This window comes from Chelonoidis abingdonii, chromosome 2 (genome assembly GCF_003597395.2).
Source record: "Chelonoidis abingdonii isolate Lonesome George chromosome 2, CheloAbing_2.0, whole genome shotgun sequence".
In the NCBI taxonomy this organism is placed as follows: Eukaryota; Metazoa; Chordata; order Testudines; family Testudinidae; genus Chelonoidis; species Chelonoidis abingdonii.
Window position 1 is genome coordinate 283,963,737 of NC_133770.1, and position 26,063 is coordinate 283,989,799.

Sequence of the window (26,063 nt, forward strand, 5' to 3'; positions counted from 1 at the left end):
TGGACCAATCTTATTCATTAATGATCTTGGCACAAAAAGGGGAGTGTGCTAATGAAATCTGCGGATGACACAAAGTTGGGAGGGACTGCCAATACGGAGGAGGTCCGGAATATCATCCAGGTCATCCAAATCTTCCTGTAAAACAGAAGTAATAGAAATGGAATGAAATTTAGTAGTACAAAGTGCAAGGTCATGCACTTATGGACTAACAACAAGAGTTGTTGCTATAAGCTAGGAATGGATCAGTTGGAAGTGACAGGGAAGGGCAAAGACACAGGTTTATTGGTCGATTATAGGATTACAATGAACTGCCAATGTGATGTGGCCATGGAAAAGGCTAATGAAATCATAGGATGTAGCAGATGAAGTATTTTTTGTAGAGATAGGAAAGTGTTATTATCATTATACAAGGCATGGGTGAGACTTCCTCTGGAATACTGCATGCAATTCTGGTCTCCCATTTTTAAGCAGGATGAATTCAAAATGGAACAGGTGCAGAGAGAGGCCACTAAGATGACCAGAGGAATGGAGAACCTATTTTGCTAGAGGAGTCTGAAGGAGCTTGGCTTGTTTAAACTAACAAAAGAAAGGCTGAGGAGAGCAATAAACACCAGGGAGGGAGAGGAGTTATTTAAGTTAAGGGCCAATGGTGGCAGAAGAACAAATGCATATAAACTGACAACGAGTTTAAGCTTGAAATTAGATGAAGGTTTGTAACCATCAGAGAAGTGATGCTCTGGAACAGTGGGGGCAAAAAATCTAACTGGTTTCAAGTTTGAGCTTGATCAGTTTATGGAAGGAATGGTATCATGAGATTGCTCAATGGCATATCGCCCATCCACAACTGCTATTAGCAAGTATCTCCAGTGGTTGCAGATGGGACACTAGATAGGGAGGCCTCCGCGTCACCATAGGGAGCTCTTTTCCAGGCGTTTGGCTGGTGTTTCTCACCCATATGCTCAGGGTCTAACTGAAAACCATATTTGAGGGTCGGAAAGGAATTTCCCCCCAGGTCATATTGGCAGAAACCCTTGTGCATGCAGGTTCCTTCCTCTCCAGCATGGACCATAGGTCACTTTCTGGCTTTAAATAGAGTAAATGGAGGATTCTCTGTAATGGGAAGTCTTTACATCAAGATCTGAGGACTCTGGATTCTATTTGTTTTTCATCTTTACGTGTTGAGTACTAATCAATATTTGCTCTTTTGGAGCAATTACACCAACCTATAAGGTGCATTGTCATCACCCTCTACTGCCTTGTTCCAGCGGCTCCTGTATGTACTTTCACAAATAACCACACCATACTGTCCCCACTATACCTCTGCCCCTTACACTGATGGTCTTATAATGTTGGTGCACAGTAGGGTGACCAGACAGCAAGTGTGAAAAATCGTGACGAGGGTGGGAGGTAATAGGAGCCTATATAAGACAAAGCCCTAAATAGCGGGACTATTCCTATGAAACTGGGAAATCTGGTCACCCTAGTGCATAGACATAAGTAGAAAACAAAAGGCCACTGTTGGTTTTCAGATATTTAAGGAATATTACAACAATGCTGAGTTTAAAACCACCAGTGTTGCAACACACTGACAATATCTAAAGGGAAAGCCAACAGCCCATCATACCAACTTTCTTGATATTCTCTCTTTGCATTCTCTGAAAGCCAGGGAGATTGCTATCAGTGAAATCTAGCACCAAACAAAATTAAGTCTGGAAGTCTGAGACTGGCGTACAAATCCACACCACATCTTTCAGGTTCAGCATGTATCCTTAGAAAACCTTATGGAGATTAACTTTGTGCTGTGTACTGCATTCTCTGATAATATGAGTGTGTTTTACAACTAAGCTTTTCAAGAGGTCATTGTGAAGTGTGTTTATAGGCCTGAATTATACGGAACCATGACACAAAACTAGCTTGTTTTGTAACACTGATGGGCCAAACAAACATAGTAGCTAGCAAATTTGTATTTAATATAAAGTGCCTCACTTGCCCACATAAAATGCAACATTACGTTTATCAAAAGATCAAGTGCCAAGTCTTGAAGTATAAGATCTTGACTGTATCAAAGCCAAGATTCTGTAAATGCAAGCCGTCTGAAACAGAACAGAGAGAATAGAGAGAGGCATGGACACAAAGTACAGCAGCAGAACCAAATGCAAGTTCAAAATGAACAAAATACATGACCTAAAATTCAGCCATAATATAAGCTGCTTCATTTGACTGCATATGTAAACACTTTGTGTCAGCAACCTGCTTATCCCCATGCCGATTATCCTTTTTCATGCTGAAAACATGCACTTTGCAATAGAACTGATAATTTTAAAAAGGTCAAAACATTAAAAAGCTGTGCTAAGTTTTTAAATCACATTTTAAGTTTGCTGGATGTATGATTCTTACCATTAAAGTAATTTGATGAAGTGCTATTAAATAGCATAGAGCGTGTGGAGTGTATCTTTATTCCAACATTTTGATACACAACTCAAAAGCTCCCACAGTTAATATATTATTGTCCTGAGACTACAAGTATATTAATAGTATTAAATAATTTAAAAAACAGTAAACCAAAGAAATTATACATAATAGGAAACTATGCCAAGATATTGCAAGGAATGTAAATATATGCAGGAAAGTCAATACTTGTAAACTTCAACAATAAAGGAAAGACAAGTTTAGATTTAATTATTCTTCTACTGTTTTAAAGATTAAATTTAACTTTTTAAACTAGTTTTTTCACATTAAAACCAATACAACCAAGATGGCACTGTTTGGCCAAAAAGGGGAAATTTAAAAGAATGCAGAGTGCACTTCATATTTGCTCTATATCAATATTTGCTCTCAATATTTCACTTACATATTATTGATTATATTTTACTACAAGGGCAACCTTCTTTCCCCACAGATTAATAGCATTAGTTTGCTTTTTTCATGTGCTTTGGTGCACATCTGGTAAGTTAAATATAGCCAAAAGCAAAGCAGTTAAACATGCACAGTAGCAGCCAATAACACTTACCTGCCATTCTTAGCCCATATTACGTCATGCAATGTGAAACAAACAAAAAGCAGAAATAATCAAAAGATATGTGAACCTTTCAGGACATTTGGCACTGATTAGGAAAGGAGATTTTTTTCCTTGCTAAAAATTACTGAAGTTCTGCACGTGCATTTGGGGTTGTGTTTTTTTTGGTGAACTGCAGGAAGCAACTCTGTGCCTAGTCAAGTTAGGTTCACATGTAATGTACTTTTTAAATGCTGCTGTTAGAGAGTTATGAATGGCTTTTGTGAACTGGTTAGCGTGGATAGCATACCAATGATTGTTTCAGTGTATATTGGTATAGCGTGGAAGAGAGGATTCACATTAGTATTCTAGTTCTGGAATCTGTAAGCAAGTTTTGGCAAGTCATTCTACAATTTTTTTTTAAGTTACAACATTTTGAGAGGATTATTTACCTCTATGTACTTAAAGGGTTTTGAGTTTTTTTTAAAGGGATGAATGGACCATTATATGTGCAGGCTCTTCAGCTGTTTTGCAATTAGTGAAGTCTCAAATTTACAAGGCATAACATAAGGGGCAGACATTTTCTTTAAAATGTATTAATGTCTGGAAAAGGCACAAAAGCATATCAGATCCCTATAGACAATGTAATATCAAAAGCGTTACCTAATACAAACTCACTTCTGGCTTCTTTTTTTTTTTTTTTTAAATACAAGCTTACCTTTGTTAATATAAATATAATGGGATATGGACAATTATTTTACTTTCCAATTGTTCACAAAAGTATTCATAACTCAGTCATGCAAAGTAGTTAGAAGGATGGCAAAGTGAAGACATACGTTTAGAATGAGACACAAATGCAGTCTACTGCAGGCAAAGAGAAATAGATATATAAAATCATCTTCTCACTTTCAAAATCAAGGAAAAAATTTGGCCCCTGCTCAAGGTCTGTGCATGTCAAAACTTTAAGAAGGTTCCCCATGTTAAGGTACCTGTCGAGACAAGAATGAGAGAAAAGAGAATATCCCTTTATAAGAAGGAACAGCCCAAATATAGTAGAATGAAGGTGGTGGTGGTGGGGGAAAAGTCCAAACAGTTCCATCAGACATAAAATCATCCTTCAGGCTCCTGCTATGGTGCATGCTGGTGGAGTGTGATCCCCACCTCCAAGGATGTGGATTTCCTGTAAAAAGTGACAGACATGTGTCACCCACATCTTCATAGTCTCTCCTGTGAGAAAGAAGAAGAGCTCCAACTGAAGGCCTTATAAGTGAATAAATTCCATCTCACCGAGCCAGTGTCCTGAGCAAGTGTCTGTGCCTTCAAAGATAAGTATCCTATATGCAGCACGGCTACTATGTTAATGTTGACTCAGACTGCGTTTGATGATGTGGAGGGGTGGAGAGCTTTATTTTTTTCCTTTACAATTTTGTTAAAGGAGAAACATCACAGAAAGCTGCATCCGGACACTTTTTTTAATTTCAGTTTAATGTGTACAAAACCCAACACAGTACCATATGTGATCCTAGAGATCCTGTGATCTTTAGGCAATGCATCTGAAAATTAACAGGTGCGACTCCCAAATTCACTTCCATTCATGACTTTAAATCCTCGGTAAAAACAATACTAGCCCTGCTATGAATGAACAAGTTGGAATCAGACAGGGATTTTACTGTTCCTTTATACAAGTCTGTACATTTCACTAAGGCACACTGATAATTTTTCATTGTATGGCTAGTTGATTTGCAGGCAGATGAAAGGACATCACTGACCAGAGAAACCCAAAATGATTAAGCACATGAAAATCAAGAATTACACAGTAGCATGATGGTGGCTTGGCTCTACTGAAAAAACAAAACAAAACAAAACATGCAACTCTTTCTCAGATTGTGCTTTTGCAACTGATGTTCCCTTTGCCTTCACTGTGGTGGAGAGCACACGCAATCCTACTGTTACCATTTTAAATGCACCAGCTGTGAAGGGCTGAACGACTTACTTTCAAAATCCAAGAAAAAATGTGCTGCATTGTGGTCTATGTCCCTGGTTAGCACTTTAATGAGATTACCCATGCCAGCAAACCTAAAAATAAAAATGGCAACATTGTTTAGTTCCAGTAATTGTTTCCTTTTTTTAAGCAGAGGAATGGGGTCCATTGATGTCTGGCTCCTTTGTGGTTTCACACATGTGCTGATTCACCAACTTGTGGCTTGGACAGGGATAACATGCACTTTGTGCAAGTGCCATTTCACCTATCCAGTCTCAGAAAGAAGTGGTTAATGAAAAACAAGGTGGCAATTATACAAAAAAAACCCTAAATTCTGCCATTATCTGTATCCAAATTATGACAAACATTTGTATCCAACTATGGAAGAGCAAGAACTAATTCTAGCATTGTTGTTGCTTAATGCTGAGTAGTGTGTGATTTGCAGTGTCCCGTGGGGTGGTCACAACTATATCACAGACAGGGTGGAATCATGGTGTCCATTATAAATACAATTTTCTTCCTCCCTCTAAAATCCAGAAGAGATGCAATTCTGGCTAGAAATCTGGTAGGAGTAGTCTGTAGCAAAGGACAATTCCCCCCCTCCTCCAAACTGAAGTTAAATTGACAAGCCAAATAAGTTAAACTTTATTCTCCCAAAATATGAGCTAATCAGATCTGAAAGATTCTTCTTATGCTTTTCTGCTGCATGTTAGCTAAAACAAACAGAGTGAAAGAAAGATTAATTGTGGTTCATTAGATTCATCTAGTTGAGACATAAATCTACATGATAAAACCTCAAACATTACCAGCAAATTTTAGAAATAATTAAATGCTTAAGTAGGAATGCCAGAATGGCACATCATGAAAGGGCGGCATTTTCAGTGCACATCAATAGTTCTAAGACCAACATATAGTTCACCACCACCAGCCTGCAAACATGCTTTGGCAAGATCTGGAGAACAGCAATGAGCATGAGCCAACCTAAACTCAATGCGGTGCTTTAACAATGCTGCTGCTACAAGGCCCAAATGCAAATACTTACTACCAGAACTATCCCATTTCAGAAGCTTCACTAAACTAAAAAATGTGAGATGTGGATTTCAAGCACTTAAAAAATAAAAATGTTAAATTAAGGCCAGATCAATAGTTTGACTTATGGGTTCAAATGGAAGGAGCCAAGAAGGAAGTTTACTGATCTGCAATTCAGTGAATGCACTTGTATAAAAATCACAGAACTCCAGTGTTTTTATTAAGGTGCTTTGATATCTTTAATCGTGGCAGCAATGTTTATTTGGAGAAGGAGAGCACAAGACCATTCACTCTGAATTATTAGTGACTTGTGGAGTACACGACTGAAGCAGCGGCCAGTAAGATAAGCAAGCCGTTGGATCTCATCGTGCTTGGAATCAGGATAAAGAATTTGTGTAATTTGGAAAGAAGTCAACTAAAGACACTGGAAACAGGCCCACTACTCCTATCCATCTGATTAGAGAGTAGCCCAGAATGCATCATATGATGTGAGAAGCAGTGCGGGGAAATTGATCCAAAACATGCGGAAGGACATAGGTGTTTTCTACAAGCTCTATTTACAGTGTTTTGTTTATTTAGAGGTAACAAAGGAGCTCAGAAGCCGTTTACAATAAAGTCAGACAAAAGGCAGGCAATTATGAAATTGTTGGACAGTAATGAGAAAAATCTCTCCCCATAACTAAGATTTATACATGCTGCCCAATTTTAGCTGCTCTCTAAAGTCCTCAAAAATAGGTCACATGCACCTCAGATTTTGAAAGTCGATCCATATTTTTGCAATATGGAACTTGAGAAGTCAAATAGCTAGTAATAATCTTTTGAAAATTCTACCTATCCTTTGTGCCATATACTTCATATCAAAATACTGCTGATCTTAAAAACTCCAAATGAAGTTTATTTTTAAGATCTCTGCAAGATATAGTACCCAAGTCCAATAAGACGAGCAATGGGGGGCAAAAAACCTAGCTGGCTTCAAGACTGAGCTTGATCAGTTCATATAGGGGATGTTATGATCAGACTGCCTACAATGGCATGTGGATAATCTGCGATTGCTAGTAGCAAATATCCCCAATGGCTAGCGATGGGATACTATATGGAAAGACCTCTGAATACTACAAAGCAGCGGTTCTCAACCGGGGGTCCACAGGGCCCAGCGGCTGAAGCCCTGATCTGCAACGCCTGCCACGGGGCTGAAGCCTCAATTCCCTGTGCCCCCCAGGGGGCTGAAGCCCCAATCCCCTGCAACCCCCATGGGGCTGAAGCTGGGTGGCTCGGGGCTGAAGCCCCGACCCCCGGTTCCCTCCCCGGGGGCTGAGGCCCCAATCCCTGGTGCCCCCCCAGAGGTTGAAGTCCCAGTCTCTGGGTGCCCTCCCTAGGGGGCTGAAGCTGGGAGGCGGGGGGCTGAATCCCGGAGCTCTGAGCCCTGGTGCTCCCTGTGCGGCTGAAGCCCTGAGCCCATGGGCAGAGTTGGGGACATGGAGGGCATTGCCCCCCAAAAACTGCAGCACAAGAACACAGTATTCTAGGGGACAGCTCCACGCCTCCCAGCCGCAATCTCCTCTCCCAACCCCCTGGCCAGGTCAGAGGCAGGAAGCCGGAGCCGGGCAGCATTGGGCAGCTGCTGCTCTGGCTGGTGCCATGGAGGAGGCAGCAGCAGTGTTCCCTCCTCTCCTGCTGGTGCGCCAGGTTGAAGTTGCTCCTCAGCTTCCAGCCCTCTTTGCTCCCACAGAGGCAGCCAGTAAGAGCCCGCCTGGGTGGGGAGACCCGGCAGACCCTTCTGGGAACAAGGACCGTACAAGGAGTCCTCCCAGAGCACACCCCCTAATACCCCTCTCCCTATACCCCGCGTTACATCCTCCCTGCACCCTGAGCTGCCCCCTACCCACACACAGCCCCTAGTACTGCCCTCCTTGCACACACAGCCACTCTCTCTCTGCACAAAGCTCCTAGCTACCCCGTCCCTGCACCCTAAGCTGTTTTCAAACTTTTTGAGTTAAGCCCCCCACCTTTGAGTTGTCATTTTTGCTTACATGCCCCCCCCCATCCAGGGGGTGGAGGTGGCACTGCCTCCTTGGACCTCACCATGTGGAGGTGGCTCAAGCCCTGGTGGCTCCTGCTCCCCCAGAATAGAAGTCAAACTACACCTATGCCCATGGCCCCTGCCCCAAGAACCCCCCGCTGGACCCTGGCATTTTTATAGCATGTCGAGGGGTGCCTCAGAGAGAAAAAGGTTGAGAACTGTGGCTACAGAGGATTCTTTCCCAGGTGTTTTCTTGTTGGGTCTTGCCAAAATGTTCAGGGTCCAACTGACTGCCATATCTGGGATTGGGAAGGAATTTTCCCCATGGTTAGATTGGCAGAAACCCTGGGGGTTTTTTTGCCTTCCTCTACAGCATGGGACACCGGTCACTTGCAAGTTTAAACTAGTGTAAATGGTGGTAACTTGAAGTCTTTAAAGCATGATTTGAGGACTTCAGTAACTCAGCCAGAGGTTACGAGTCTAGTACAGGAGTGGGTGGGTGAAGTTCCATGGCCTGCCATATGCAGGAGGTCAGAGTAGATGATCATGATGATCCCTTCTGGTTTTAAAGTATATGAGTCTAAGGACGCTGGGAAATACATTTGTGAAATTACTCACTGGAGAATTAAGCACATAAGAATGGTCCATAGGTTTCCAACAAATTCTAAAACATAATTAAAAAGGTAAGCCTCTAGCCCTTTTTCTTATCAAGGCATCCTAAAGTGTAAGCCAACTGACCACGATGGACCTCCCTAACATTTAAAAACAAAACAAAACTTCAGAGTCTACACTCTCCTGACAAGCTGTATGCTCTCCTGTTTGTCTGGCTACTGCATAAAAGGTTTGCAATGCTTACCAAAAAATATAAAATTGAGAAATAAGACTAAGATAAAACAGCAGCTAAATATATTCGAAACCCACCACTATAGTCTTGAAAACTATTTTGCAGGAGAACCCACAACTAACCCAGTCTTCCAGCACTTCTCCAGCCCACCAAGAACAGGGCCTGAAGTTAAGACAATAATGAACTATGTATTTTAGTAGGTTAAAATACCCCCAACCCAAGGTAATTTTTGGCATTTTTGGCTCTCAAAAGCTTGTTACTATAGATTAATTTATTTCCCAGCTTACTGAAAGGTCACAGAGGTCTCTACAAATATCACTACAAATTGTTTCCTACTGGTTAATATCTCATTAGAATTTGCTACATTTCAAAGAAACACAAACTTGATAGCCACAAAAGTAAACACAAGCTCTTACTGACACTTCCAAAAGTCAGATCACTTATTTAGCTGCCTAAATATGGACTCAGAAGCCTAATTTTAAGCACCTGTTTAGGAAAAGCTTGACCTTGCTATTTCAGCAATGTAGTTAGACTCATATTTTGAGGAGTTGTTCAGATGGATTGAATTTTTCCTAAATACACACACACTTCCACAATGCTCCTTGCCAGAACACCTGAGCCTGTCACAAATTTTTGACTCTTTCCTCAAAACCCACTTGTGAGGCAGCGAAGTAAAATGGGGATAACTAACGCTTACCTCACAAGTGTATTCTGAGTACATATTCATTGTTTGAGAAGTGCTCAGATACTACAGCGATGAGCACCAGAAATAAAATGAATTCATCCTTAGAGTTTCAGATGGGGAATTAAGACAAAGTATAACTTCCCAGTGTCACACAAAGTTTGTAGCAGAGCCAGAAGCAAAACTCGGATCATCTGAATTCCAATCTAGTGCCTTAGTTAAACAACTATCCCTCCTCTCAAATGCTTATGTTGCTGCATAATTTAGGACACTTTTGTTACCTGCTCAGAGAGAAACAAATATTTAAGGTCACTATACATAATAAATATCCTTACGCACATCCTTGAGCTGCCCAAAAGTTCCATCCAATATTTTCCATTCTAAAATTATATATATTTTTGTTTCCTGACTTTTGTTCAGAAATTAGTTACAGACGCAGGAATTTTCTGCCATCGTTGCAACCACATGGTCAGATTAAGTGGGTCTGCGAGAGTGCACTGCTGGGTTGAGAAGAAGATAAAATATTCTAGGAAAAATCTATAGGCATCATCTGAGGGCAGTTTTAAAAACTGTGGACTGTTCAATAAAATCCCTCTCCCCCCCTAAAATAAGCCAGAGGGGGAAATATAGTTTTGTGCCTAACAACTCCTCAGTCACAAATGTCTTCATATAATAGATTTTCATTTCCTGCAGGAATCTACTATTCCAAGTTTCTTTTCTAGGAATAAGGTTAACAAATAAAACTGTTGCCATGCTTCATTGAAGCCCTATGGTGAAATATCACAGAACACATGCTGGATTTATAAACAGAAATGCGATTACCTAAAGGTAAACTGCTTAGTGCACTTTTCCCACAAAAGAGAAGCACACATAAGGAATTCATTTGTCTTTCTCAATTTCTATTCTGACCAAATATAGCCAGAAGTAATGTGCTGCACAAATACAATGATGCCTGGACTTGTCATTTTGTGCCAGTTAGAACTTAGAAGTGAGCAGACTTCTCAGACAATGAATTCATGAGCAAATAGAGTGTCTACAAGATATATTTTAACTATCAGCAGAAAAAAATCTTTATATAGCGTTTGCTCAGACAACCACCATGATTCCTTATGAAAGACCTAAAACTACATATATTTTCAATTTCAGTTTAAAATTAGAAGACAGATAGGCTTGGGAACAAATGATCGTTATTTAGACACTAAATAGTATCAACTAAATGAAAAATTGTTAGGCAGAAGCAAAAAAGACAAAGCCAAATTAGAAAATATTTGGTTTTGCTAGCTAGTTTCAGAACAAAATGTAAAAAAAGTACTCAAGGCTCCCAAAAGTTTTCATAGTATATGAAGTCTGGCCTCTTGAAAAAAAGTAATGCTTTCTGGAGTTTCATAACAGTGGATTACGACCACAACTCCCCTCTCTGAATTCTCAAAAACTTAAGCCACCTAGGTAATGTTCAGAATATTTCCTGATCAACTAATTTTCAATGCATTGAAAATATAGTATAAAAAAGGGGGGAAAACTAATATACTTCAATACATAGGAAAGGCTAATTTGATTTTTAATAACCGTGTGCCTGTCATATGAACAAAGATAGGAGCTTGGAATTTACAGGAGCACCAACAGCCCTAATATAAATAATTTAGACAAAGGTCCAAATAGCTACGTATTCTGAAGAAAAAAAAGAAAGCCTTACCATCATACAACAAAGTGAAAAAAATATACTGTATTCAGCTTTCAAAATAAAAGGCTGCACACAATTTAAGTGCCCAAAAATGCTGTAATTACATGCTCAGTTCAAATACTGATTGCAGACACACTGATTATCAAGACAGTGCCAAGGCTTTCACTCTGACTGGTACAAAGGCAGAGTCTGATGTTCATCTGAGACTTCCAAATGGGTCAATCGAGGTTGAAGCCTTTTGGACCAGACTCTTGTCGATACTTCCAGGATGAAGGAACAGCAGGCCACGAAGGTTTCAAAATGCCTGAGGTTCTAACTGTTCATAATATCTGTAATCAAATCTTAGCCAAGCCAGTACTGGTCACTCTGAAACAGGATGTAGATTTAGAAAGATTAGATTATCAGTAAATGTCAGTAAATATTGATTTCACCATATACTCACAAACCAACAAAAAAAATTCCACCAATAATAACTGAAATTTACAGATAGGCAAAGTCAGAAAAAATGCTACTTGAGAATTTAGTTTGATTTAAAGATATATAGAAATGTGATGCCGACAACTTGTGTTTTAAAGGTTGCAAACATTTTACTTTTTGAATCTCAACATCAGTCTTCATTAATCAATCATCTGACCCACCCATAATCTCCAACAAATTTGAAAATATAAAATTGATAAAAAATAAAAGAAAAAAAAAGGCTTTGAACCCATAATTTTGTACAACTCAGAACATTTTAATTGATAAAAATTGAAAAGAGCTTCAAAACAAACATATTACCCATCAAAATTTTAAAAAAATTAAAATTGAATTCTGCCAGGCCTATCCAGAAGAGATACCATCTGTCATCACTGAACTGTACTTTTTTTAAAATAGCAATTGCAGAAAAGCCAGTCTTCCAGAGCTAGTACTGAAAGGCATCAAAAGTTTCAGAGCTCTGTCCTTATCAGGCTAACTCCTCTCGTTCTAGGCAAAAAGTGGCTGAGCTGCACTTTGTTGAATTTGAGCTTGGGTCCATCATCATATGACAGTTCAATCAACTCTTTCTTTCCTCAGCTGAGATGCCATCTGACAAGGTGTCTTCTATTGAAAATGGGTATCCGATCCTTACCTGGGCACCAGGCAACTTGACCTCCAAGCTGCTCTTATTCCCAGTTCCCCTCCAGTTCCCTCTGAGCCAGAGAGCTCTGCCAGTCCCACTGCAGTCCCTGGAATCTCTGAGAAGTCTCTCTTAGTCTCCTCATGTGCTGATCTCAACTCCTTCCCTGGATTCAGAAGACCCACGGCCTCCAACTTGGGCTGTATTGTGATTCTAGCAGGGTTCCATCCCAGGGAGCCTCTCTCCTGACTCAGTGTTCCCCGGCAATTGTCCTCTCCACGCTGTCTGCCTTCTTTCTCCTCCTGGGAGTCACCTAACAGCCGGGTTGTATATTAAAGGAAGTAGGTAGCTGATTAACACCTCCCCACTCTCCAGCTAGTCTGCTGCTTCCTTGAAGCAGACCTCTGTTTCTACAAAGGGGCTATATATTATGGAAACAGAGATTAGCTAGCCCTGGGTTCCACTACTCCTTAAAGGGGACAGTCATAGTGTACCACTTCCAACAAGCTTAGGTCTCACAGTTTCGGGACTGTGAATGTATAGCATAACTATCATACTGTGTGTGAAGATCTGCAACACCAAGTTTTTGAGGACAGGTAAGAATGTCATATAGGCTAGTCTGATGGCTCTGAACTAATCATGTGATTTGGGGAACAAGTTCCTTGAATCTGTATGTGCTCCAAATGAGCTCTCCAACCTGTCCCTCTGCAATAATATGTTGTGGTATTAAGACCCTCTAGTCTGTCTGATGTTTCCCCAGATAATAGACTGGTCTGAGTCAGTGCTGAAAGTCTGGCAAGTGGCATCAAATCATGTACATGAATGCCAGCATGTGGCCTAGCATTGCAAGATATGTTCATATTGTCGTAGTTGGTCATGATAACTAGAGCATGAGTGAAAGCTTGTAGTCACTGGAACCTGTCCTTGGGCAGGTATTCCTTCTCAGACCTGGAGTCAAACAAGGATCCTATGAACTCTATCATATGTACTGGGGTAAATGATTATTTTCCATTCTCTAGAAAGCCCAGCTGGGTGAAAGGGGTCGAGCACATTACAGTTTGTTACTGCCTCCCACTATGATGTACCTGTCATCTGTCAGTCATCCAAGTATGGGCAAATGCAGACTGCTACCACAGCAAGGCATTTCATGAAGACACTCTGTGCTGTGCAGAATCCAAATGGCAGTGCCTTGTGCTGGTAATGATTTTACTTCATAGTGATATCTGTGGGCTGGATGGATGGCTACATGGTAGCAAGTGTCCTTCGAGAGCCACAAATTAGTCTTGAACCTGACAGGAATGGAAAGATTGAGGCAACTGCTACCATCTTGAATTCGAGCTGCTATGTACATTTGTTCAGTCTCTTCAAGTCTAGGATAGGACAAAAGACTCCCTGTTTGTACTTTGGAGGAAAGTACTAATGGAGTAAAAAATATTCCATATTTCTGTGGAATCTCTTCTATGGCTCCTAGACGAAGTAACAAGGGCACTTTTTGTAATAGGCTTTTGAAGGAAGGGAGATATGTGTGGAAGTGAACAGGATAAGAAGAAGTTACTCACCTTGTGCAGTAACGATGGTTCTTCGAGATATGTCCCCCTATGGCTGCTACATTGTAGGTATATCTGCTCCCCCACACCTCTGATCGCACATTTCAGGTGTTCAAAGGGTGGTCTAGTTAGGGTCTTTAGAACTAGACTGAGGTCCCATGCTGGAGTTGGGTGTCTGATGTTCAGGAATAGTTTTCCTATGCTCCTGAGCAATTTTCATGTTGTTGGATGGGTGAATACCAAATATCCATCCACCTGCTGGTAGAAGGCCGTTATGTCCCAAAATGCACTTGGAGTGAGCTAAGAGTGAGACCAGCCCTTTTAACATCTAGTATATAATTTAGGATCAAGGGAAAGTAGGAAGATGTCAGAGAAACTTGTTTGGAACTCCATAAAATTTGGAATTGTTTCCACTTTTGCAGATAAGCGCGATGAGTCCTACATTTTCTATAGTGTAGTAACACTTCCTTCAGCTCCTTGGAGCAGCAGCTCTCTCTGTGTGGGAACCACAAGGAGCGAAGCCTGAAGCTAGAGGATCTGTAAGTTGGGATGATGGATCTGTCTATCATTTAGGGAGAGTAGGTGAGGAATGGGTTGAAGAAGAATTGGAGGACACACTGCTAGCTATGTCATGCATGGGTACCACACTTATCTTGGCAATGTGGGTGCAATCAGTATAACTCTTGACTTTTCCTGAATTATTAATAGGACCTTTGATATCAGAGGGAATGGAGGAAAAGCATATAGCAGCTCTCTGCCCCACTGAAGGAGGAAAGTATCTCTTAGGAACTGTTCCCCTATTCTAGCTCTGGAGCAGTAGCGGGGACATTTCTTGTTCTGGTAAGTAGCAAGCAGGTCTGTGGTTGGGGTTCCCCATCAACTGAATATATTGTAAAGAACTGTTGCGTTCATTTCCCATTCATGATCATGTCCAATCCCCAGAATCACTGGGGTGTTCACTTCCAGCTTCCCTCTCAGCCCTATACAGTTCCAATAAGGAGTCAGACAGCGACCAAGATGACTTCTCCTCTCTGGCCTCACACCTCTAGCTGTCTACTTCCAGTTATTTTTACTTATTTACAAACTTAACTCAATATTAGTGAAAACTGAAGTTCTTATTTTTTTAAGATCTCCTCAGCATTACTGTAGAACCTCAGAGTTAAGAACAGCAGAGTTATGAACTGACCAGTCAACCACACACCTCATTTGGAACTGGAAATACACAATCAGGCAGCAGCAGAGACAAGACACACACAAAAAGAGGCTGGGGGGGGGAGGGAATAAAGTACAGTGCTGTGTTAAATGTAAACTACTAAAAATATAAAGGGAAAGTTTAAAAAAAATTTGACACGGTAAGGAAACTGTTTCTGTGCTTGTTTCATTTAAATTAAGATGGTCAAAAGCAGCATTTTTCTTCTGCATAGTAAAGTTTCAAAGCTGTATTAAGACAATGTTCAGTTGTAAACTTTTGAAGGAACAACCATATGTTTTGTTCAGAGTTATGAATATTTCAGTTACAAACAACCTCCATTCCTGAGGTATTTGTAACTCTGAGATTCTACTGTACTTTTTTCTGTTGCCACAAAGCTAGAGAGAAAATAAATGCTACTACCAATCACTCAGTCCACAAAACTCTGACTATCCCTGTGAAGCTGCCCATAATCCCTCCTGGCACTCAAGGTATTTTTGCCAATGCTCAAGCCACGTGGAACAGGTTGTGGGAAACAGAAGGGCTAGCTAAGAGAATGGTTTCAAACTTGACCTACTTTCAAAAAATAAGACATATGGAATGCCACATTTGATTACAATGATTTGGTCAATTACAGCCTTACGGAGCTGTATGATGCTGAGTGCAGTGTCAAGATCAGACAAGCGGAAAGAAAAGGCATATTTTCAAAACAACACTTGCACGCATGCCCTTCATGCTGAAAACACCCCTGACAGATTTCAGTTTTCTACTGAATCCAGAAGAAATTTAATACAAGTACACGATGTAACCAAATTCCCAAGCACTACAGACCGATTCCCTGAGGGGAACTGTACATTAAAGTACATTGCTCCCAACTGGTGAACAACAAATTATATGCTCAGTGAATGATAAACCCCATTTTAGTATTTATGTAAGAAAACATGAGAATCAAGAATTGTGCCAAATGTAAAAGATGTGAGGTATAAAATTGCCATGCTTTTAACTCAGATAATGTACAAATACAGGAAGATATATTTGTAATCAATGAGGCTGTTTGTTTAAAGAATAAATCAGCTCATCTTTTTGGTATTTTCTGTTTTTCCTCTACAATATTCCTGTGATGGTTTATTATTTGCATTTAAATGCACATTAACACTGACAGCGATGATGTTTAAAATCAGTAGTAATGTTCAATATATTTAAGGTCAACTGTATTCTAGTTGAGATTCCTCTCCCAACCCTCAGACATGCAAGAATACATACCATTAAAAACATTAAAACAATTTGTTTTCTTTGTTGGGAACTGGATCCTATGGACATTTTTAAGTCAGGCAAGCATTTGTAACTGAGAAAGAATCCCTTCATCATGCTGTTTGTTTGGCCTCTGGAAAAAACAGCATGCTATCAGTTGGAAAGACACAATCCACAACATCACATACCTGACTACCATGAAATATACAGTTTGTGACTGGGAGGGAAGAGGAAATGGGAAGTTGAGGTTATACTCTGGAGCTTCACCACCAATATTGTGGAATTCAGAGGAGCTAGCTACATTCAGCTTTCAAGGCTGATGGCAGGCTCCAGGAATGCAGAGAGGTTTGTAAGCAATGATACTAGAGTTAATCCTTTCACAGAAAGGGTCCAGAAAGATCTTAATATTTTACTTGGCTCTAAATGCAGTCCACATTACTGTCCCATCTCCATAGTTGTTTTTCCCCCTCCAAAGGAGCCATATGAAGGAACAGGAATACTAAAAAATTTAACCATCTCCATCTACTGAAACACGCTGAATACTAGTATTACAGATGTTACCTAATGAGGTTTGCCTAAGGGAACTAAGGATCTAACGTTATAACTCATGGGACAGTATTGTACAAACAAACTTTAACGTCCAGCTTGGAAATGATTATTCCAACAGATTTTTAGTTGAACATCTAGCAGCTATTCAGCCACTTCTACAAGCTTATAAACAAACTGCTCAACTGCTCATTGAGAATGCTCAACTTGTAGACTGAGTGGGAAAAAATAGAGCCCTACTAATGTTTATAGATACTATTAATTTAGACTGCGTAACCACTCAACAACAGAGATGCAGGTTTAAAATCCAACGACAGAACAGCTCTCGTGGAATTTTTATTTTTTAACATGGAAAAGATGTAAATTTAGAGATACGGACATCTACTTATTTCAATGCATGATTCAGATTAAAGAATAGAAACTACCATGAATTTCATATGAGCAACTCAGAAATCTATTTATGCTTTAGCTATTTAAAACACAAATTACTCAGAACATATTTTACTGTTTAACATTCTCACCATCGAATTTAAGTTTTGTGTATTCTTTTCCATGACTGACATCTAGTGGTAGCTCTTAAAAGAGCCACTACAAGAACTCCATAATAGTTTTCACACAGACTGAAATGAAATCAGTAATGGAATAGAACTAGGTAAATTCATGGAGGACAGGTCCATCAATGGCGTCCCTAGCCTCTATTTGCCAGAAGCTGAGAATAGGTGACAGGGGATGGATCACTTGATGATTACGTATTCTGTTCATTCCCTCTGGGGCATCTGGCATTGGTCACTATTAGAAGACAGGATACTGGGCTAGATGGACGTTTGGTCTGACCAAGTACGGCCATTCCTATGTTCTGTTCAAATTGTTATCTACTTGGAGAGTTCCTCATAAGCAGGTTGACATGAGATTACAGGACTCACAGCTGAGCCGTGCTTTACCAAGATCTGAGTTGTGAGTAAGTTTCCTTCTAATTTTAGAGGAAAGTAAAACATTTGTTTTTATTTAAGAAACTATTTTGATGGGAGTGATATTTTTTATAGTAGTATCAATAGTCTCTCCTGTGGCAGAATGTAGAGGTTCAAATCACGGGTCTTTCTTCCCAGGATCTCCTCATTATTTGCCAGAGGTAATATTATACCACCAGTCTTAATTACAGCACATTTACATTCAAGTGCAAGCAGTCTGTGCCTTCAGGTTCAACCTTTCAAATAAAAATTCTCTTGTAGTACTACATCCCCACCTGGAGAAGTCATTCATTTACAACTTGACCTTGCAGACCAGGGGAAATACTCATCACAACAGAGAAACAATTATCATAGTAGATTTTTCTCTGCATATCCCTAGGCATGCAGTTCCTCTTCTGCACAGTACACTGTGCCAGCCAAGATCCTCAAATCACTGGTACCACCTTGTGACATTAATACATTTGTTTCCTTTCAAAGACACTTAAAATTTCTTCATTCTATTAGTGTTTTACACAGCCATGGGATAGGTATCAAGAAATTCACATAAATAAAGCTGCAAGACATATTAAAAATTTCGCATTGTGCTTTGGAAGGCTCAGTGATTTAGACTGGGATACAGACCTTCACCCTTGATCCAGACCAGGTTAATATCCAATGAGAGAAATCATTACCTCATGCCTGTTCAGTAGATTATTTGAAATAAATTGATGGGTTTAGTATATTTTCTAAGGGATGGGTGTCCAATGTTATAGAGCCCATACTATACAGTGTTAGCCAAAAGGCCATACATTAAGTGATTAAGAATACCTTCTTCACTTCTAGAAGTGACACCTTCACAAAAGAGATGAGGTGGGAAAGCTTACCTTTTCTGTGGCTAAATTTTGTAATTCTCAGTGCAAGGATTGTCTTACTCTCTTTGTAAAGTGCTATGCATATTTATTGTGTTCTACAGCAATAATACAGGATTTTCTATTTCAGGGCTGCCAGTCTAGCACCTTTATTGAGCACTAAGCACCCCTTTAAAAAAAAATCCAACACTTTCACATCATAGGCTTATCCATTTAAAGTTTCAAACTTACAAGTATTTTTTCCTCAAGACATCATTCAGAAAAAATTTCAAATATTTTCACTCTGAGATCTATTATTTATTGATTTATTGCATTTTTAGTGTGAATTTCACTTACCTAGAGGAGAGGAGTCATTTAATAACTTTATTTCCCTACCCAAATGCCAGTCTAAGTGCCCAGCTATCCTGACGCTAGATTGTGACCTGAACATTCATATTGTCTCAGTTAAAAAAACTGAAAGTGGAAAGTACATGAAGGTCTCTGTCCACAATGCCTCACTAATCCTGCGATCTGCAAACCATATGTTGTTTCTATGCACTGTAGCTAGAGAAAAAGTATTAGATAAAACTATAGCAAAACAGGAGAAGATTCTTCAAAATAAATGAAAACCCTTAGTTCACTCTAACCAACCACCACCGATCAAAATGGTCATGACTGTGATAATTATCGATAACCACCTGTTTAATTATGTAAATACCTCATTTCCATATTCCAGCTCCCAGTCCTAAATTTTGTTTTGCATCTCAGCCAATAAAGAAGATACATTCAGTATTTCAAAGACATAAAGTTGTTTTTCTATACATTTAACTATCAGCCTATGAGAGTTAACTAGGAAATACACAGGCCAGCTCAAAGGACAAGAGAGCACTTCAGCTCCTGTAGCCTTCAGAGCCAAGAACCTGAAAAGGCGTGGTTCAATTTTGGTATTGGAAGTCCATCAGATTAACCTGTAGGGGGTCTCCATTTTCAGCATACTTACTAAGTGCAGTCCCATTTGTTTGGCAGAATTTAGATGAGTCCGAGCCAATACATCATGATAGATTCCAGCTAAGTTAGCTGTTGATAGAGGCAGCAGGTTACATTTGGTTCCTGGAAGGATATTGCTTCCATTCTCAAAGTCAAAATTGGAGATTTTCCAATACTAAAATAGCTGCCACAAATCTCTGGGGGACTCAGTATGAGGATTTTGAGGATCATACTTTTTGCATCCATAAAATAGGGCCAAAGCTAGAGGGATAACAGCCATCCTTTACAATGTTGGCCCAACAGTCCTTCACTTTTTAAATTTGGGTTGCAGCTCTAAAAGAAAGACTATCTTCAAAAGAAGCCAGTGTTTTATTGATTAAAATATATGAAAGCTTTCAAAAAGAGTAGAATTAAATGAAAACACTAAAGATTTTTAACACTTGGACTTTCATATTTATACTTTTGACTCTCAGGAAGTCAATTTATGTTCACATTTAGATCTTGCATAGGCCATGTTTTTCCCCACTATCATAACTGCCGAGAACAAGCATAGGCACTTTCAATTTCTTATCTTCAGTTGACAAGAACATAGTTATTGGCTAATACTATAGGAATTAACCTGGAACATTATATTGTGAGAGGTTTTGTTCTTTATTTGGTATGGCAGCTCACTTACTAGGAATCTGGTTCTTGAACTGTGCCAAGTCACTACCACAGGGGCAGTTTACACCCTTACTCTGTAAAAGACTTCATGTCTCCCTATATACATTCTAAAGCAAATATTGAACAAGTTCTCTTGACCTACATATATTACTGTTTCCTCATAATCCTAAATTCCACCTACTTGTGATCTTGTAGACTATGCAAATATTCCCTGCTTTGGATATCTGATTTTTAATGAGGAGACAGCCAATATCAGAACTGCCAGGAATATTACTACAAAGCACTTAAAATTAGATTTAGAGGGATCAGTGATATATCAAACCTTCTTGTAAAAAAACGTGAGACAAGTATGCAGACACAAAAAGGTTTAACCACCTTTTGATGTATATACATAAAAAGCTCTTTTCCATCAAAGGGAGAAGAGACTATAAAAGTCAACCACCGAAAAAAAAAGAAGAGCAGGAAGCTAGGCATAGAGAAGTTACCAAATATGGGGCGAGAACACTCCATTACGTGCATGGTCACACATTACTGAAGTGAAGTCTCCCAGGAACTGAGATGAACACTTAACATTTGAAATAAGCACTTAACTAAAAATCAGTTAAATTCCTCATCACTACTATATTACACTGTGTACCAATCAATTAGTTCACTAGTGACTATGTTTTTACAATGTTACTAGTAAGAACTCTTAACCGAAGCTGAAGAATGGAAAGGAATGATGGATTTATGGTTTAGGCACTGGACCAGGACCCAGGCAATTGAGGCAATTCCCAGCTTTGCCACAGACTTCCCATGTGACATTGGGAAAGTGACTTACATCCCTCAGTGCCACACTTCTCTATATAGAACAATCTCATAAAATATGTTCCTATCCCCCTACATTCTTATTCCTTAAATAAGAGGGTTAGTTTCATTGCCAATGAAGAGATTTCTTGACGCTACTCCCAACGCTAATCAGATAGGACAGATGCAGGTAATTTCCCCCCTTGATTCAAATGCTTTCTTGATGATGCATCAAAGCTAAGATGTAAGGTTCATTTTTCTTCTGTGTGGTGCCAGTGGTATCTTCTTCAGCATCTCTAGCCAAGAGACAGCCAGCACTGTTGGCACAACACCATATAAACATGGAGGTACAATACAATGATGCTCTATGTGCTAACTTATATGACTGCAAGACAAAAAGCTAAAAGCTAGGGTATTTATACTGCACACCCCTTTCTCATTTCACAGAATCTTAAAGGTGGTAGAAGATGTTGCTTGTTTTGAAGGTAAACCATCTGGTTCAGGAAAGATCCTAAAGCAGATGCAACAGTAGCCACATTAAGCATTTTTAGTGTGTAGCAAAGATCTGAAGCAATTAGTTTTCTCTTTGTGTAGGTCTTCCAAAGAGTTTAAGAAACACTGCCCTTGAAGGTCATTATCATTTTTAAAGGCTATCAATGATTTACATGCTCAGAGCCCATGTTTCTTTAAATGAAAGCCATTTCGATGAGCTTTCTTCAAGTTATCTTCTTATTCCTTCACAGTTAATTAAGTTGAAGACTGTGTTATGATGTTGAAGGAGCAACGCAGAAGCAAAAGACTCCTTTATCTGTTTTCTCCCTGGCAAGATACTGTATAAAGTGAATCTCAATGAAAAAAATTAGTAGATCAAGCATATTTATACTCTCTCTCCTACCTTCTGAAGGTTAAAAGTAAGACAATGAATAAAGAAGTGAGAGAAAAAGGTAGGTGGGGTAATATCTTTTATTGGACCAGCTTCTGATGGTGGAAGATAAGAAGCTCAAAAGCTTGTATCTTCCACCATCAGAAATTGGTCCAATAAAAGATATTCTTTCATCTGCCCTGCGACCAACATGGTTGCAATAGATAGCACTGCAAACAACCATGAATAAGCTTCAGGCATTCCTTTCTAGTCTGAAAATCTAAGCAATGCCCAATGAGCTTTGTACATTTCTACAATTAAAGTAGCCAGCTGGAGCTTTTCCTTCAGATACAATTAATGCTAGCTTAACAATCTTCTTCCATTTGCTATCTTTTAAAAGCTTATAGTTTTAGTTCCCTTGGCCAATTCTCTCCCCACCAGTGGACTTACACAGTGATAGATAAGTTATCATTCTTACCTACAGCCAGTGCTGCTCTCTGTTTTTGGCCCCCCTCTGTAAAAAAACAAACATACATTATGAAATAACATTTTCTGCATCTAGATTTTATAAAGCATTTTAATAAATATTAAATGGTTATAAAAGCCTACGCTTAAGATGTTTAACACACACTACCTAGCATTATAAAAAGAATATATATCTGTTTGATCCGCTGTACTGTTCTCTTTTGAAACTGCTGAACATATAGAACACTAGCGGTGAACAGTACTGAGACCTTTTACAAGTGTTGGGGTTTTTTAAACAAGGGCTCAGTACCACATGCTAGTTCGTTTCACTGATAGATATCAGACTAGACCAAGCAGTTCTGATTATTTTGCAACTTGGATTCAAAATTTGTTTTTAGAGGAATTTGCTAGCTTTAATTTAGCCATTAACACACATATGCCATCATTATGTTAATCTCTAGGTTCTCAATACAAATAAAGGCCAAAGTTTTCAAATACTGTAGGAGACTGAGAAGCTTTAAAAGACACTAAGTATCATGAGACTCTTCTGAAAATAGAACATCAGAAGGTCTGGCTCCAGTGCTCAGAACATGCTTCTTTTAGAAGTCTGCACCTGTGATAAATACATCAAAGGATTACATCTGTGCAGTGAGGAAGGCTATATGGCTCCTGAACAGCTCTAGCCTGTGCTATATGTTATTTTCATCAACTATCGAACATTTTAGGGTTAATATAAAAAAGAAATACTATTAAAATATGTTAACAGCATGCCTCAAAAGAAAGCAGGGAAATCCACTGAATCCAGTGCAGATCCCAAGCTAGAATCTGCAATATTTTCTACTGATAACAGTACCAAACAAGAACACTCAGCAGGTACTGCAGCACCAGGAGAGACAGGGATGGAGGCAGAAAGAAGAACCCCAGTTAGCCCCCTGCCCGGCAGTACCCAGTTCAGATACTAATAATCTCAGACTACTTTTGTGTGCGTGCACGTGTACACATAGGTAGTGTTTAGTACATTAGAGCCCCAATTCCTGACTGGGGACTCTTTGTGAGTGAGTAGCATCTACTTTCTCCTCTACTGACTGGCTACTGGCTCCTGCCCTCTTTCTTACAAATAATAACCAACATTAGCTGCTTCTTCCACTGATTCTCAGTCTGAAGGTCACACAGTGGCTTTGAGAGATCATAACAACCCCACCTTTCCTCTCTTTTTTATGCCTTCTTTAAAAAAAAAAATGTTTATAATCTTCATAGTCACAGACATAACCTCGAACCATGAATGAGCATAAACCAAAGCAGTGATGCCTGTCTGAATCTATGGACAACCTGAAATAATACCCAAGACATATGAACTGCCTGAATTGTTTCAGCCAGAGCCCTGTGGACTACTCAAATCTACAACAATGGAATTTGGCATTTTCCCAGTATAACATAAAATCAGAACTTTTGCCATAGCATTTGCCAGTTTGCTGCAGCCAAGCACCTAACATTCTGTTTAATCTCCCTGCTCTGCTGGGACCTGCCTGCAGCTGCTTCTTGCTCTCCAGTTTTCTGCTCGAGGGTTAAATACATTGGACTATTGTGCATGTGCCCTACCCTATTCCATGGAGCCTGGCATCACAGCTAGGCTTGACAAGCCGGTCAGCTGACTGGACAAATAATGTCATCTGCCCAGTAACTAGCCCCCTATTATTTGACCAACTGTCAAATACTCCTGTAAGAATGTCCAGATGTAGGCAGTGGCCTATCTTTTTGATTGTACCATCTGTTACCAAGCCTACTTAAATGTCTCGATCAATAGCCTTTACTATATGCTAATGCCACCTGTTGGGAAAAAGGTGAACTAACTGAAAGCTGAGCATCTTCTAGATGTGTCATTAAATCTTCTAGAACAAACATTATGTATTTTTATATCATTACTGTGCTTTGAAAACTGCCAAGTACATGAAACAATTTAAAAGACATGCTTCCTGCCCCAAAGAAACTAACTCAGAAGGGAGTGAGAGGAGAGGAGGGTTCAAAGTCATTAACCCTCTCTTCAAACACAAAGAGAAAAAAATGTCCAGACATTAAGCCTCTTCTTTAAACAAAAGTATCACAGCTTTTAATTGCCCCAGCATCTCCCTCGCACTTTCAAAGCAGACAGCCCACATTAAATGCCCAGGTAAATAAACCACAACTCCTTCCCTCAATGAATATCCCATTTATAACCTCCCTCTCGCCCACTTATCGTTAGAACCTGCAGGGCTGGACCGGGGGGTTCTCAGCTGCTGATGCCTCCGCATCACCACAGGAGGCTCAAGCTGAGCTTCTATGGGAGGACCCTGTGAGGCTGGGCTTGGCAGGAGGTACAGGCCAGCAGGACTTGAGTGGTGGCCCCTCACAGCCCTCTGAGTGGCCAACACTAGTACTTAAACAAAGAAGCCATGAAGGGTAGATGCCTGAGCAACACCACAGACTGCCTGCCTGTCTCTGTTCCAGATCCTTGGTTGTGATTGACCCCAGTCTCCAGCTTCTGACCCTGGTTTGTCCTCATCTTTGCTCTTCGATTGCTGTCTGTAACCCGGCGCCTGATCCCAATCTCCTGGTAACCTGACCCTGCATGCCTCCAGACACCTGATTCTCAGTTCACTCTCCGGCCTGTCTCAGACTCTGATCTACCAGTACCCAACTCAACCTGGATCCCAACTCTTGTCCCAACCATTAGATCTGACCACCCTTGTCCCAGTCATGACACATACCTCAGCCAACCATTACTGATAATATAAAAAGTTCTGCGTTAATGACAGGAGTATGACATCACATCTTGGTAGAGGAACCTCCCTTTCTATTCTGTTCCTCTTCTTCTTGCTTATGAGTCCATTGGTTTGCTACAGGGCTGTCTGCCTCCCTCTCTCTTCATAGGTAATAAAGGTAATAAATGGAGATATACCAATCTCCTAGAACTGGAAGGAACCTTGAAAGGTCATCGAGTCCAGCCCCCTGCCTTCACTAGCAGGACCAAGTTCTGATTTTGCCCCAGATCCCTAGGTGGCCCCCTCAAGGACTGAACTCACAACCCTGGATTTAGCAGGCCAATGCTCAAACCACTGAGCTATCCCCTTCATGTTATCTAGAAGTCTACAGGGGTCCTGGAAAGAAGGGGCAGCATGTCCTAAAACACCGATTGGTTGGAGTCTTCTGGCATAGCACCAGTTAGAAACACAACTGAATGGCTACTGGTTGATTGAAATAGAAGAGATACTTCATAATCTAGAGAGCATTCCAGAAGTAGTGAGACATTAACAACAGTGACAATGAATTATACAGAATCCAAGAAAGCCTAAATAATTTGTATGCTGTTGGTTTTGTGTGTTTGTTTTTTTTACTAGACATGGAAAAAAACTGTTAAAGTTAAGTGCACATTCTATTCTTCTGAGTAGGAGACACATGAAGACAGAAAGGAGAAACACTTGTTGAATTTTTGTGATGTGTGTGTCCAGTCATACATCTGCAACAAAATTTGTTTTCTTCTGTGCATTTCCCTACTTCCCTTTTGGCAGCAGCATCAGAACGCATGTAGTATTTGATGAAGACAGTAATATGAGTGACAATTAAAGTAAAGGTAATTGCATTTTTTCATTTTTTAATACAAATTTTAC

General features: G+C 39.9%; 1 protein-coding gene across 10 annotated transcripts in view; it reads right to left on the reverse strand.

Annotated features, from left to right (window-relative positions):
* Positions 1-26,063, reverse strand: part of CYRIB (CYFIP related Rac1 interactor B) — a 159,632-nt gene that overhangs the window by 35,229 nt on the left and 98,340 nt on the right. For 4 of the 10 annotated variants that reach the window (XM_032762903.2, XM_075063237.1, XM_032762904.2 and 1 more), the window contains exons 3-4: positions 22,433-22,468; positions 3,902-3,984 (exon numbers count right to left, since the gene is read on the reverse strand). In XM_032762903.2, the coding sequence (XP_032618794.1) occupies positions 3,902-3,974 (73 nt within the window). In that variant the 5' untranslated portion in view covers positions 3,975-3,984; positions 22,433-22,468. Of the gene's footprint in view, positions 1-3,901; positions 3,985-4,988; positions 5,075-22,432; positions 22,469-26,063 lie in introns of those variants that run through there. The other 6 variants (XM_032762905.2, XM_075063241.1, XM_032762908.2 and 3 more) reach the window with 3 other exon arrangements.